Genomic DNA, 15,238 nt, shown 5'->3' with positions numbered 1-15,238 from the left:
GTCGTGTCTGATTTTGCGCAACCCCAGGGACTATAGCCCACCAGGCTTCTCTGTCCATGGGATTTTCCAGGCAAGAATGAATACTGGGGTGGGTTGCCGGGATCAAACGGGCACCTCTGTGTCTCCTGCACTGGCAGGTGGGTTCTTTACCGCTAGTGCCACCTGGGAAGCTCAAGGGAAAATTACAAGCATTCAAATAATCAAGTAAGTAGTACAATGCCTGGGATTGAACGGATACTTAACAAATAGATAATTACTATTAAATGACTACTTATGGAAAGAAATGTATCGAATACTTACTGAATTACTTACTTAATTTTAAAGGTTTAACCCAACTGCATTTGGAGCACAGGATGCCACTTATTTTTTATCTCTTAATATCCAGTTGACCAGATCCACTATGGAATCCTCTAACGTAAGTATTAATATAAACAGTTCCCTGGTGGTTCAGATGGTAAAGAATCTGCGTGCAATACAGGAGACCTGGGTTCAATCCCTGGGTCGGGAAGATCCCCTGGAGGAGGGCAAGGCAACCCACTCTAATATTCTTTCCTGGAGAATCCCATGAACAGAAAAGCCTGGCAGGCTACAGTCCACGGGGTCACACAGTCGGACATAACTGAATGACTAACGTTTTTACTTTCATACATTTTTTACAGCCTTCTGAAAGGTACTTTAAAAGTTTGGTTGACATTCTTCAGCATCTCCGAAAGTCTATTTGTATACACATTCATCACAGCCATTGGGCAGTGTGCTTGGTGATCAGAAATGACTTCATAGCCTGGATGCCCAGGTGTACCACAGACTGCAGTTGTTTCTCAGCCACAAGTACCTGGTACAGCCATCATTGCGGCATCTCTCAAGAGCCAAGTGCTTTGTCTTCTAGTCTAGCAAGGACCTCAAAAAGCCAATCGTCATAGAACACATCATTGATCCCACATGGAAATTTCTATTCAAGCTATGAGCTAATATACTGTTCCCTACATCAGGGGCCAAGTGGTAAATATTCTATATCTTGGTGGCCATGCAGTCTCTGGTGCAACAACTTAACCTATCACTGCAGCATGAGAGCAGCTATAGAGAGTCCATAAACAAGTGAGCCTGTATTCCATTAAAACTTTATAGGCCCTGGAATTCAAATGTTATATAATTTTTGCATATCACAAAATATTGTTTTGAGTTTTTTTTTTTCAAGCGTTTAAAACTACGAAAACCATTCTTAGCTCAGCAGCTATACAGAAACCAGCAGTAGCACAAGACATCCTCTGATGGTACATTGCTGTTTTAACCAGGATTTTGACTGTGTCTGCAGCCACACTCAGCTGAAATGCTGAGAATAAGCCTAATGCTCTTACAGGGAATAGGGATTGAATACGTCTACAGTGTAGACCTTCTCATATGCTTCCCAAGATGGTGTCTGGTTGAAAAATCACACAAGAAATCTAATATGAGAATAAGAACCTCAGAGGAGAGAACATGTTTGCAAGGGGCCTTCTAGAACTTGCTTAAGACTTGGATGTTACCATAAGCGCCATGGGAAGCCATTTAAGGAAGAGCATAATGATATTTCTATTTCTTCTAGAATATACAAGATGGACTAGGGTGGGCGAGGTGAGAATGAACTAGAGGAGACTCATTAGGAAGAAATGGCTGTTGTCAGCCTAAGGATTTCAGGCCAGGATAAAGATAACAAAGTTACAAAGGAATGGGAGACATTTAAATTTCCGCATTGACCCCAATAAACTGTGAAAAGAGTTAAAAGGGAAAGAAGGAAGGAAAGAAGAGAGAAGGAAAGGAGGAAGGGAGGCAGAGAGCGGGAGAGAGAAGGGAGAAAAGTCTACTTAAAACTTCTACATTCCCCTTAAATAAGGCAATTGTTTGACAATTCATTTGGGCAAGATAAAAGGAATGAAGTTGAGAAGAAAAATCAAAAGAAGGGTGATCTCAGGGCCCTGAGTTGCAAAACTCATTTTTCTTTTCTGAATAAATCATTGAATTCGGTTGTTTCCAAGGTACCTAGGAGGACTGGGAGTTGGTTACTCCGAATGTTTTTAACAGGCCTCTGGAGAGCAAAGGGGAAAACTCCCTACCTTCTATGAGAAACTCCAGCCTACTGTTATTTTATGACTTATTCTTAAAAGTCCATTAAAAAAAATCAATGTCTGGGAATAGTAGCATTTAACTTTTAGCTGTGGGCAAGACACCACAAGTCTGTTTCATGCGTAAACTTCCATGATGGAAGCAGGTGAAAAGTCTTTGAAAAGATGAATCTTCTGGAGGCAGGGCTTATATTTAAACCTAAGTATCACTCAAGGAATTTTAGGCAAAGCTTCTTTCTCACATCAAGGTTTATGACACATCCCAGGGTAACGACTATGGGTTTGGGAACTCTGTACAGCCCTGTAGACTTTCTCTCTCCTCTCTAGTAACTGAACAGTCTTCCTACTCAAGAAATACTATATTGAAAGTGAAAAGTGAAAGTGAAGTAGCTCAGTCATGTCCGACTCTTTGCGACCCCATGGACTGTAGCCTACCAGTCTCCTCAGTCCATGGAGTTTTACAGGCAAGAATACTAGAGTGGGCTGCCATTTCCTTCTCCATGGGATTTTCCCGACCCAGGGATTGAACCCATTCTCCCGCATTGCAGGCAGACGCTTTACCATCTGAGCCACCAGGGAATACTACATAAGTTACGTGTGGTAAAATAGTGTGTTTTATATTATGTGACTTTTACCACAATTAAAAAAAAACATTTAAAAAGAAACAAAACAAAAAAAATAGCTTCCTCACTCACTCTTATTGTACCACTTAGGCCAAAGAAAATTAGTAAATCATTTAGCCACATGTACACCTCTGTACAATTATTTCTTGCTTATTTTTCCATTTTTCACAATTGTATTGTTGGAAAATTAGACAGAAGCCCACATGAAAATTCTCATGGGGGTTAACGTTTTAAATATTCTTTAAAATTTTAAAGGAAATTCTCCTTTAAAATATTCTCTTATTTTTAACATATGCACTTTTTACCTGGGCAATGGTTCTGTCAGGACACCAGGACCTAATAAGGAGAAGACGTCGAAAGCAGTCAAGAGATTTATCATAGGCATTTGGAAGGGGTTCCTCCTCAGGGTTTTCCTTATCAAACCAAATTTTCCACATTTTCTCATTTCTTGATATCTGAAAATACCAGGGGATAAGAAATGTGTCACATCACAGAAAAATCTTTCAGTAAGACTTCACAGATATTTTTCTGACGATTCCAGACATGTGTGAATGATATCCTGTGTGGGTGTGCACGCTCAGGAGTATCTGACTCTTTGCAACCCCATGGGCTGTAGCCCACCAGGCTCCTCTGTCCACAGGATTCTCCAGGAAAGAATACTGGAGTGGGAAAATGAAATGATATCCCTTGACTATTTTTTAAAATTTTATAGCCTGGTACCAAAAAAGTCTGAGAGTCGAAAATCAAATGTGATTTGCTCTAAAGTCAGTCTGTATTAACACCAGTCTACAGACCCCTTTTAAAGGAGAACGCTGCTGTGTCATTTCTTCTGTGCCCTTGTGGTAACGACTCTGTGGAAATTCATTTTCATTATTTTAAGGAAATCTGTTTTGATCCATGAGATCTCCCATGATCAAGAATCAAGTTTCATTCACTTATGCTTCCTCATTTCCCAGGATCATTCTTGGAACTAAAGAAGACATTTAATTCATGTTTATTATTGAAGCTTTCTGGTCAATACTCTATCAATCTAGAGTCATTTGAAATATACCACTTAATATCATCATTAAGTGAATAATCACACTTGTTTCATTTGGGCAATTGATAAAGGGGAAGAAAAAAGACAGTTCATTATCCTTTGAAGCTTACAAAAATTGAAAAGAGATAAGCATTAAACAAACAAACATCCCACAATCACAGAACAAGTCAGATCTGCAGATAAACATGATCTTATGTTCTCTGGTATATTTCCTTTGACTAAGCAACCTAAATGTCCATTAACAGATGAATGGATAAAGAAGTTGTGGTACATGTATAAGTGGAACATTTTTCTGTTGCTGTTCAGTCATGTCTCACTCTTTGCAACCTGTGGACTGTAACCCACGCGGCTCCTCTGTCTATGGGATTTCCTAAGCAAGAATACTGGAGTGGGTTGCCATTTCCTCCTCCAGGGGATCCTCCCAACCCAGAAATCAAACCCACATCTCCTGCACCTCTTGCACTGAGGGGCAGATTCTTTACCACCACACCACCTGGGAAGCCCACAGTGGAATATTACTCAGCCATAAAAAGGAACTGAATTGGGTCATTGCAGTGATGCACATGAACCTAGAGTCTGCCATACAGAGCGAAGAAAGTCAGAAAGAGAAAAAGAAATACTGCATATGAATGCATGTAAGTGGAATCTAGAAAAAATGGTACAGATGAACCCATTTGCAGGGCAGCAATAGAGACACAGATGTAGAGAATAGACATGTTGACACAGAAGGGAAAAGGGAGGGTGGGACGAACTGAGAGATTTTGGATTGACATATATACAGCATCATGTGTAAAACTAGAGAAGGAAATGGCAACCCACTCCACTATTCTTGCCTGGAGAATTCCATGGACAAAGGACCCTGGCGGGCTACAGTCCATGGGGTCACAAACAGTTGGACATGACTGAGTGATTAAGCATACATACATACATGTGTAGAACAGATGGTTATTGGGAAGCTGTTGTATAGCACAGGGAGCTTAACTCGGTGCTCTGTGATGACCTAGGGGGGTGGATAGGGGGTGGGTGGGAGGGAGGTCTACAAGGGAGGGGATATATGTATACATTTAGCTGGTTCACTTCATTGGAACTAACAACATGGTTAAGCAATCATACTTCAATTAAAAAAAAGCTCCAAGTGTATTTCTCAGAGGTGTAATCAAAGGAAAAAGGCATATGGGTTCATATTCAGAAAGTATCCTGTAAGAATAAAAAATAACCTGTTTCAAATCACAAAAGACTACATTATGTGGAGGGATTTCAGGTACAAAATATAAGATCCAGAAGACAGTTGCTTCAACAACAAATAATGGTACAAGAAAGGTCACCAGGAGTTACCCCATAGGGGAAGAAGCTAGAATTCATTAAAATCTCCCAAAGAAAAGCTGTTTAACCCAAGAGAATAGCTTGCACCCAAATTACATGGTCATCACCAGGCCTAAGCCAAAACATAAAAATACAGCTCAAGCTTTCCGTCAACCTAAGCTGGCAAAGTCAAGGACCAACGTTAGGACAAATACCATATGACATCATTTCTAAAGGCTTCCCTGGTGGCTCAGGTGGTAAAGAATCTGCCCACAATGCAGAAGACCTGGGTTCAATCCCTGGGTCAGGAAGATCCCCTAGAAAAGAGAATGGCTACCCACTCCAGTATTCTGGCCTGGAGAACCTGATGGACAGAGGAGACTGGCAGGCTACAGTCCATGGGGTCCCAAAGAGTCAGACACAACTGAGTGACTAACATACACATACACATCATTTCTAAAATGCAATACAAATAGATTTACTTATGAAACAGAAGCAAACTCACAGACATAGAAAACAAATGTATGGTTACAAAAAAGGAAAGAGGGTAGGAGAGAGAGAAAACAGGGGTTTGGGATTAGCAGATATAAGCTTCTATATACAAAATAGATAAACAACAAGGTCCTGCAGTACAGGGAACTATATTCAATATCTTATAATAAGCCCTAATGAGAAAGAATATAGTGTGTATGTGTGTGTCCATGTGTATATATAAAACTAAATCACTTTTCTGTACACCAGAAAATAACGTAACACTGTGAATCAACCATGTGTGAAAGTGTTAGTTGCTCAATTAAGTCCGACTCTGTGACCCCGTGGACTGTAGTCCATCAGGCTCCTCCTCTGTCCATGGGATTCTCCAGGCAAGAACACTGGAATGGGTATCCAGGGGATCTTCCAGACCCAGGGATCAAACCCAGGTCTCCTGCATTGCAGGCAGATTCTTTCCATCTGAGCCACCAGGAAAGCCCAATCATACATCAGTTTTGAAAAAGGACCAGTGTTTGGACATTTTCTGGTCAAAGCCTTCAATGTGCAGCTGAAGAAAGCAACCTTGCTATTCACACAACTTCCTGCTGGTCATCAGATTTTCAAGAACCTGTTTCTTGACTTGTCCCAATTCAACTTTCTGTACCCAAGTGCCATAATTCCAATATACACACAATTCATCCAAAACTGGCTGTTTATGAAAGTACAACAACTTCTAGAAATAAACGGCCAGGTGTTTGTGTTAGATTCATACCCAGATGCCTAGCTAAGGCAGTACAAACAAGGAGAGGAAGAAGAGAGAGACAGGAACTAGAGGCAAGAAAGGATATTTAGCATTCAAGGGCAGGTTGTTCCTATTTCTCGTCATTCAATCTATAGGAAGATGATAAAACTTCTTGACCATATCTAATCTCTTTTTTTTTTTTTAAGAAAAGCAATACTAGAGTTTCATTTTGAGTAGAAAAACAAAAAAAATATCGAAAATAGCATGATTTTATATTGTAAAAGCAATCTCTTAAACTAATTGAATCTGTTTTCCCACTGGTAGACCTCCAATTGGTGATACTGACATATGGCCCAGGACAGCATCAGTTAAACTTCCTGGGCAACTAATTACTTCCTGGAGACCAGCCTGCCATGGGTGGAGTGTACTTTATCAGAATATGAATGAGCCATGAGGAAGGTCAAGCACTGGTCATTCCATTTTAGGAGTGACAGCAGCAAGAAATCTTTCTCTTCCCCAAACAGCCAGGGGTAAATCAGGAAGCTGCCCACTGGGATATTATCATAAGTTTATTCAAAGCACAAGTTACCTGATCAAGGACATCAGAAAACTGTCTAAGTTTGCTGAGTTCCACCAAATTTAGCCAGGTCATGTCCAGGATCCATTTAGATGGTTTAGGAGGACAGGCTTTCAAGTCCAAGGAGGCACCACCTTTCAAGTTAAATATATTATGTTAATAAAATTTTGTTTCTGTACAAACAATATCTGTATTAAAAAAAAAACTTGCTGAAACTATTTTAATATCAATTCTTTTACTACCTTAACATTTATTAAACTCAGAAATATAAATCATAGTGATGAACAAGCTTTAACATTTAATAAAGGAACAGACGGTTTCAGAAAAACACATTTAAGGATCAGTGATATAGGCCTGGATCCAGGTAAGTGATACATTCTGTTTTAGCTACACCTGGCCAAGGTGTGTGACAAGTCAACTCATCGGTCTGGGACTGTGTATTCAAATACATACAGTGGGAATAATGACACCGAGGTGTTGCCTGGTGGTTCAGACAGTAATGAATCTCCCTGCAATGAGGGAGACCCAGGTTCGATCCCTGGGTCAGGAAGATTCCCTGGAGAAGGAAATGGTAACCCACTCCAGCACTCTTGCCTAGAGAATTCCATGGGCAGAGCAGCTTGGCAGGCTATAGTCCATGGGGTCACAAGAGTCTAACATCACTAAGAGACTAACACTTTCACTTTCACTTCAGGTGTTGTGATAATGACAGAAAATACATAAGGTGACTGTGAAGCACTCAAAACGGGATCAAGGACACAGCTGAGAGTCACTAAATGACCAGCTGTTGTCAGCATGAAGAGCTGCCAAATATTGATACAAGCTCATTTTAAGGATGAGTTTCACTATCAGATGGCATCACCGACTCAATGGACATGAGTATGAGCAAACTCCAGGAGATGGTGAATGACAAGGAAGCCTGGACTGCTGCAGTCCATGAGGTCGCAAAGAGTCAGACACGACTGACCAACTGAACAACAACATTTTAAGGAAGGAATTTATCTAGATTTGTTTGTAACACTACCTGTGTTTAAGAGATTCTCCTCTATGAACCAGTATATTATTTACATCCATGTTGAGCACATCCAAGGGCTCTGTGCTATGTCACTTATTCTTGATCAATCTACCCACAACAAACATTTCCGTTGGGTACTGACTCTTATCTCTTTACTGATAATTCATCTAACCTCATATAACTCATACAACTCTCATAGCACCATAAAATAAATAAATGACAGCTTAAAATGTTACTGTGGTCCATCCCAGAAAAACTAAATGTGTGAACAATCATATTTTAAGTCAAAGCAAGAGCTAGCAAGTCTTCTATAGGATAAAATATACCATTTAATAAATAACATCTATTAAAATGCTTCAGGGAAAATATGCTCTAAGCATAATTCTTAAAAGGATATAACCAATCCATTTGGCTACAATCTGTTTTTGAACAGAGCAGGTCATAAACAAATAATAATACTCAAGATATTTATTGAGGCAATCTCTGCCTCATTCAGGTACCATCGACCCCATGAAATTGCTGTCTTTTGCCAAAGCCATCTTAGTCGACTTCCAAGGTAAGTGGAACAAGACGTAAGTGAAGTCATTTCAGTGAAAATATTAGCTCATAAAATCAAAACAGATTGCTTGAACACCAGGGAGCAGTTAAAGAACTAAGTGCAATGGCACTGTGTTGAAAAACGTCACGCCGATTTCCATGGAAAATGTCCATTTTCCAACAAACTGAAAAGAACAACGTATCCACCACATGGTTAGAGAAATGACTTTCATGGAAAAGAGGGTTCCTTGAAACCATAGCATTATTCATCGTTTAATAGAGGGTAATTCTGTCGTAAATATCTTGGCTGCCTCGGAAGGGTATAATGGGCCACAAAGAATACTGTAGTGGAGGGTGGGGACATATTCCTCGGTAATATGACACCAGATTAGATGGACTCCCAAACAATGAACAGCTGGGATAGCAATAATTCAAAATAAATTCTAAAGATGATTGAGAATTAAATCTTTATCATTAAACTTTGTAAAACTGAAACATGCTTATAATGATTCATACAAGCTGTACCACACAATCATGAAGTGACATCACTAAGGCAGACTGAGAAAGACCTCTGGACTCACCTTTTCCCATCTTAGAGATGAGTAAATTAAAAGATCAAAACACTATTGCTGTCTAAACATTTTGAACTAAGTGATTTTAAAATCCTTACAGAGGGAGTTGATGTCTTTGGGCAGCTCTCACCAACATAGCTAACAAAGGGAAATCTTATGAAGCCCTGTGTCCTAACGGAGCATAAGAAATAGGTGCTGAATGCAGGAAGTCCACAAAATCCTGTCCAACCTAGGCAAGCCTCAGACAAATCGAAATAAACTAAAAAAATAAAGATAAAATAACAATGCCCATCATCTGCTGAGCATATTCTATGTTCCAGGGTTTATATAAATTGTGTGAATTCTCAATAATCCTATTATGTAGACATGACTATCCTTGCTTCATAGCCAAGGCAACTGAACCTTGAAAAGTTTAAATAACCTCCTCAAAACCACTTATCCCAAAGTGGCAAAGCCACTATTTTCCCTTAAATTCTTCCCAACTCTAAATTCCATGTTTGTTTTGATTATGCCAAACTGTAACATACTTTACAGTATCTCAACCATTTCTGGATGTCAAGGTCAATGTCATTCCCATCAAGAAAGGCATCTTATGCCTGAATTGAGGATCTCAGGAACAACTTTGCCATAGGAAACCCCATAAACTGAAGGGCCAGAGCCACTGAGGTCAGTGATATACAAAGGACTCACTGAAGAAGGCCACTCCTATACCTACACGTCTACCTAAGGTGATGACTCTCCAGACTACTCATCTTCCATGTGCTCTGATTTAGGAAGCTTGGAACATAAAGAAACAAGGGCAAGGGTTCAAGGATTAGAGACAAAGAAGACACAGAAAGAGATATCATCCCCAAATCATACATTTCTAAATTTTCATGTCTAAATGATGAGTCTTCATTGCCATTACAAGCTATGTATGCATTGTTGTTCAGTCACTAAGTTGCGTCTGACTCTTTTCGACCACATAGACACCAGCATGTCAGGCTCTTCTGTCCTCCACTATCCAGTGGAGCTTGCTCAAATTCATGTCCATTGAGTCACTGATGCCATCCAACCATCTCATGCTCTATCATCCCCTTCTCCTCCTGCCTCCAATCTTTCCCAGCATCAGGGTCTTTTCTAATGAGTCAGTTCTCCTCAGGTAGCCAAAGTATTAGAGCTTCAGCAACAGTCCTTCCAATGAATATTCAGGGCTGATTTCCTTTAGGATTGACTTGTTTGATCTCCTTGCTGTCCGAGGGACTCTCAAGAGTCTTCTCCAGCACCACAGTTTGAAAGCATTGATTCTTCAGTACTCAGCCTTCTTAATGGTCCAACTCTCACATCCATACATGACAACTGGAAAAACCACAGCTTTGGCTAGATGAACATTTGTCGGCAAAATGATGTCTCTGCTTTTTAGTATGCTGTCTAGGCTTGCCATAGCTTTCCTTCCAGGCATATGTATATCAATATGCATTGGTATGAATGTTAAGTGTGACTCTGACCTACTCCCATTGTGCCCTTCCCTTCTGCCCCTACAGGATCCTTTTCAAGTTCCTCCGCAAATCTACTCTCCATGTAGGTGAAGTCATAAAAATCCACCCCTTGACCAAAGATAAAGTTGTGTTTTATCTTTAAAGATAAATCTCCAGGGACTTCCTTGGTGAGACTTCGAGCTCCCCATATAGGGACTGGGTCAATCCCTGGTCAGGGAACTAGATTCCACATGCCTCAGCTAAGAGTTCACATGCCTCAACTAAGACCCAGTGCAGCCAAATAAATAAATATTAAAAAAAAAAAAAAAGTAAACCTTTCTTTAGAAATGTATAGTATTGGGTTGGCCAAAAAGTTCATTTGAGTTTTTCCCATAACATCTTATGGAAAAATCCCAAAATCGTTTTGGTCAGCTTGCCTGGAAAATTCCATGGACAGAGGAGCCTGGTGAGCCAGTCCATGGGGTCGCAAAGGGTCAGACGCAACTATGGAACTAACTTTCACTTTCAATCAGTTCAGTTCAGTTGCTCAATCATGTCCGACTCTGTGACCCCATGGACTGCAGCGTGCCAGGCCTCCCTGTCCATCACCAATTCCCAGAGCCTGCTCAATATTGGCTAGGCTAATAGATTGTTCAACCTGTGAACAATGCTGCAACAGACACAGAGGAAATATACATGGGATGAGTAGCATGGTCGCTCACCACTGCTCAGCCACCGTGTTTGCTGTGCTTTGCCTCCATCACATTGGAGACAGTACGAGGCTCCCTCCCAGCAGAGGCACTGATGCCAGCTCCTCTTCCTTCAGCACTTCTCTAAACGTCCCCAAGGCCAGCACCCCCTGCTCCTCCAGGCCTTGGCTCACCTGTCCATCTCTTAGGAGTTCCACTCCATTAGAAATCCCATTAAACATCCCATTTAAAATGTTAACACATCCCCTCACTCCACATACTGTGTAACTCCCCATCTCCCTTATCCTTCTATTCCCCCCGCCCCCGCCACAGTGTTTATTAGTTTCTCACATACTACATAATTTACTTGCTTATTAAGTGTTCCAAGTGCCTATTCTGTGTCCTAGTACACAGAAGGTTCTCAATAAATATTCACGCAGGGACTTGCCTGCTGGTAGAGTGGATAAGAATCCACCTCCAATGCAGGGGACACGAGTTTGATCCCTGGTCCTGGAAGATTCCACATGCCACACAGCAACTAAGCCCATGCTCCGTAACTACTGATGCCATGCCCTAGAGCCAGCAAGCTGCAGCCACTGAACTCATGTGCTGCAGCTACTGAAGCCCGTGCACCTAGAGCCTGTTCTCCACAAAAAGAGAGGCTGTCATAACGAGAAGCCTTCTCACCACAACAAAGAGTAGCCGCTGCTTCCTGCAACTAGGGAAAGCCCATGCAGAGCAACAAAATGAAAGTGAAGTCGTTCAGTCATGTCCGATTCTTTGCAACCTCATGGACTGTAGCCTACCAGGCTCCTCTATCCATGGGATTCTCCAGGCAAGAGTACTGGAGTGGGTTGCCATTTCCTTCTCCAGGGGATTTTCCCAACCCAGGGATCGAACTCGGGTCTCCCGCATTGTAGACAAGACGCTTTACCGTCTGAGCCAACAGAGAAGTCCCTAGAGCAACAAAGACCCAGCACAAATTATATCTAGTCAAGGCTATGGTTTTTCCAGTGGTCATGTATGGATGTGAAAGTTGGACTGTGAAGAAAGCTGAACACCAAAGAATTGATGCTTTTGAACTGTGGTGTTGGAGAAGACTCTTGAGAGTCCCTTGGACTGCAAGGAGATCCAACCAGTCCATTCTAAGGGAGACCAGTCCTGGGTGTTCTTTGGAAGGACTGATGCTAAAGCTGAAACTCCAATACTTTGACCACCTCATGCGAAGAGCTGACTCACTGGAAAAGACTCTGATGCTGGGAGGGATTGGGGGCAGTAGAAGAAGAGGACGACAGAGGATGAGATGACTGGATGGCATCACCGACTCGATGCACATGAGTTTGGGTGAACTCTGGGAGTTGGTGATGGACAGGGAGGCCTGGCGTGCTGCAATTCATGGGGTTGCAAAGAATCGGACACGACTGAGTGACTGAACTGAATTAAACTGATATATTTTTTAAATACAATAAATAAATTTTTTTTAATTTCATGCAATAAATGAACAAATAAAATATTTCTCATAAGTGTGATCTTTAATGAAATGCAAGGAAACTACAACTAAAACACACATACGACCCTCACAATAATTCGTACAACTTCACAATGCTTTCTAGTCTTATACTGACCTTTAATAAGGGTGAGAAACTCTTCATGCTTGACTCGGTTCCTCTGGATGTCAATCTTCAGGGTAAGCAGCAGCGTGAACAGGAATTTGTGCTCCTCATACAACCCCCGGGCTGTGTACTTAAAAACCTCATAGGTCATGTGCTCAATGATATTAGCGATCCTCTTGCTTGTAATTGGGCTCTTGACAGACCTGGAGGAGACAGCATTTAAATCAGGTTTAGCCCACTGCCCTTTTCAATTGTTCTTAAAAACAACGTCTTTCATGGAAAACAAGTAGCTCTGGAGGACCAATTCTTATTTTATATGCATCATTAGTAAGCCTCCTAAATCTGAAATAACAAGCATTCTCTCAACATGAAATAACATAAGAGAATCCTTCACATCGTCTGAATAAAATTTTACCCGCCAAACATTATCACTCACAACAACATCTGGGGAATTTTCTTGTTAAGTAGAAACTCGTGAACCCAAAGGAATCAATCAATGGATGAATAGTTGGTAGAACTTTCTCTGAGCATAAAATAACAAATGAGAATAATTTGTTAACATACTGGTAATTACGCTCAATTTAGATTAAAAAAAAAGAAGATGCTTAGTAGCAAAGGCGGGGGGGGGGGGGCAGTTATCAACATAATATCATCATTCTATCCCACAGATACCGAATTCAGCTTGGCTTCCTGAGTCCAGACGTACCTGGCCAAGGAAAGGTCAAACAAGCCAAGAAACTGGCGGAGCGAAGTCTGATACATCTCATTAACCAAGCGCATCTCCGTGATGAGAAAGTAGAGGATGCTACCCCGGGTGGCAACTGAAAGACAAAGACCAAGGTTGCACTTGCGATGAGGGTGGACAACAAATGACCCGAGCACAGATCAGTCTGAATGCTAAAGGAAAACAACAACGTTCATAGTCTTAGCAATGACTATCTTCCAGCAATGGGCATCTAGAGCAATGTCATCATATACATTTAATTCTTCTTTATAAGCTCTGTACAAGTAGTCTGCTGTTTGCCCTCATTAAGTAATATTTTCCATTGTAGAATCTCTAGATCCCTTATAAATACATTTTATTACATTTTCTCATAGGTAGAGAAGACAACTGGTGGGACAGCACAGGTTGTAACACCCAGCAAATTGCATAGGCACTGTAAGGACCTCGTTCTTAAGCTCCATGAAGAAGCCCTGACTAACCCTGGCCTCAAGTTGGCAAACCAAGGCATCACAGAGATGATGCTCCTGACTGCCCACCAGTAGATATCGTTTCCATTATTTTTCCAGAAGGCATGATAAATTAACTAACGGAAATTGAATTCTTTTAGCAGGTTCCCTTTATAACCCATAAACAACACTGATTTGTTGATTCATGGATAAGACTGAAGAGTTCCCATGAGAACTACCTTCCTATTAGGAAGACTACAAACAAAATACAGGCTTATTGTTACCAATGATAAACAACTAATAAATGGCCCACAAACGCAGCATGAATTACTCAGACTTCACTAATTTGCAGTCAGATGTCCTCAGAAAGCTCTCCTCCTAACTTTCTGGTTTAAAAATAAGTTCACAGGAACCTTAAGGAATTTGCCAATAACATGAATTATAAGCGCTTAGAAAATTTATACCATCATAAAATTTCTTCATCTCAATTTTGCTGAATATTTAAAGAAATGGCATAAAACATAAATGGCCACCCCACATCGCACAGTCGTTTTCATAACATCCTTACTTCGATTTCTCTAATTCTCATTTCTTGCTTCATTTTCCTGTGACATTTGTCTTTCATTACCAAACTCACCGGGTCTATATTCCTCCCGGGCTGAGTTAATTTGAATTTCTGTCTCAGCTGAAATTTCCAGCTTCTGTGTCACCTCCTCAGCTGTCTTTTTTGTCTTACTCAACACAAGGATGAGACTCTCGTCTTCCACCAGGGACCCCTGAGTGCTGGTTAGACGGTAAAGCAAATTATCTTCCAGCTCCTTCATCTTCCTTTTGTTTGCAGTTACATCTTCCATGAGATGAGTTCTTTCTTTCTCCAATTCCTGTTAATTTGCATAAATATATTTTCTTCCTTAATTAACAACTATCATTTAGCTATTCCTTTAAAAAGTTTACCTATTGGGCTCTCTCGAGTTACTGCACTGTAGTTATCATGTTTGACTGCAGGAAATACAGACATCAAAATCAGAGGAGATGAATTCATAGAGGAAAGAATTGGTGGCAAGCAACATAAAAATGTGCTAAAAATATTACCAATGCTAACAATTTGCCATCCATTTATTTCCTAAAGTCAACTCAGCTTTAAGTGACTTTTGTGATCATATTTATTCCTGTTTTGATGAAACTGAAATTTGTTTGACTATAACATATCCAGCTCAAATTAAATACATGTATCTCTGCTTAGTTTCTTGCTTAAAAGAGCTCTATTGTCATTTGAATGAATTTATTTTCAACTTGCCTGTTGAAATAGTTCCAACTCTGTGAAAAGCAAGT

The 15,238-nt window shown here is 40.6% G+C and overlaps 1 protein-coding gene across 2 annotated transcripts in view; it reads right to left on the bottom strand.

The window, feature by feature from the left end:
• Positions 1–15,238, bottom strand: part of DNAH5 (dynein axonemal heavy chain 5) — a 324,445-nt gene that overhangs the window by 38,541 nt on the left and 270,666 nt on the right. For both annotated transcript variants that reach the window (XM_027520119.1, XM_027520118.1), the window contains exons 66-70: positions 14,544–14,787; positions 13,443–13,557; positions 12,749–12,939; positions 6,866–6,987; positions 3,028–3,177 (exon numbers count right to left, since the gene is read on the bottom strand). In XM_027520119.1, the coding sequence (XP_027375920.1) occupies positions 3,028–3,177; positions 6,866–6,987; positions 12,749–12,939; positions 13,443–13,557; positions 14,544–14,787 (822 nt within the window). The remainder of the gene's footprint in view (positions 1–3,027; positions 3,178–6,865; positions 6,988–12,748; positions 12,940–13,442; positions 13,558–14,543; positions 14,788–15,238) is intronic.

Source organism: Bos indicus x Bos taurus, chromosome 20 (genome assembly GCF_003369695.1).
Source record: "Bos indicus x Bos taurus breed Angus x Brahman F1 hybrid chromosome 20, Bos_hybrid_MaternalHap_v2.0, whole genome shotgun sequence".
NCBI lineage: Eukaryota > Metazoa > Chordata > Mammalia > Artiodactyla > Bovidae > Bos > Bos indicus x Bos taurus.
The sequence above is the reverse complement of the archived record's forward strand: the minus strand, read 5'-3'. Positions and strand labels throughout refer to the sequence as shown.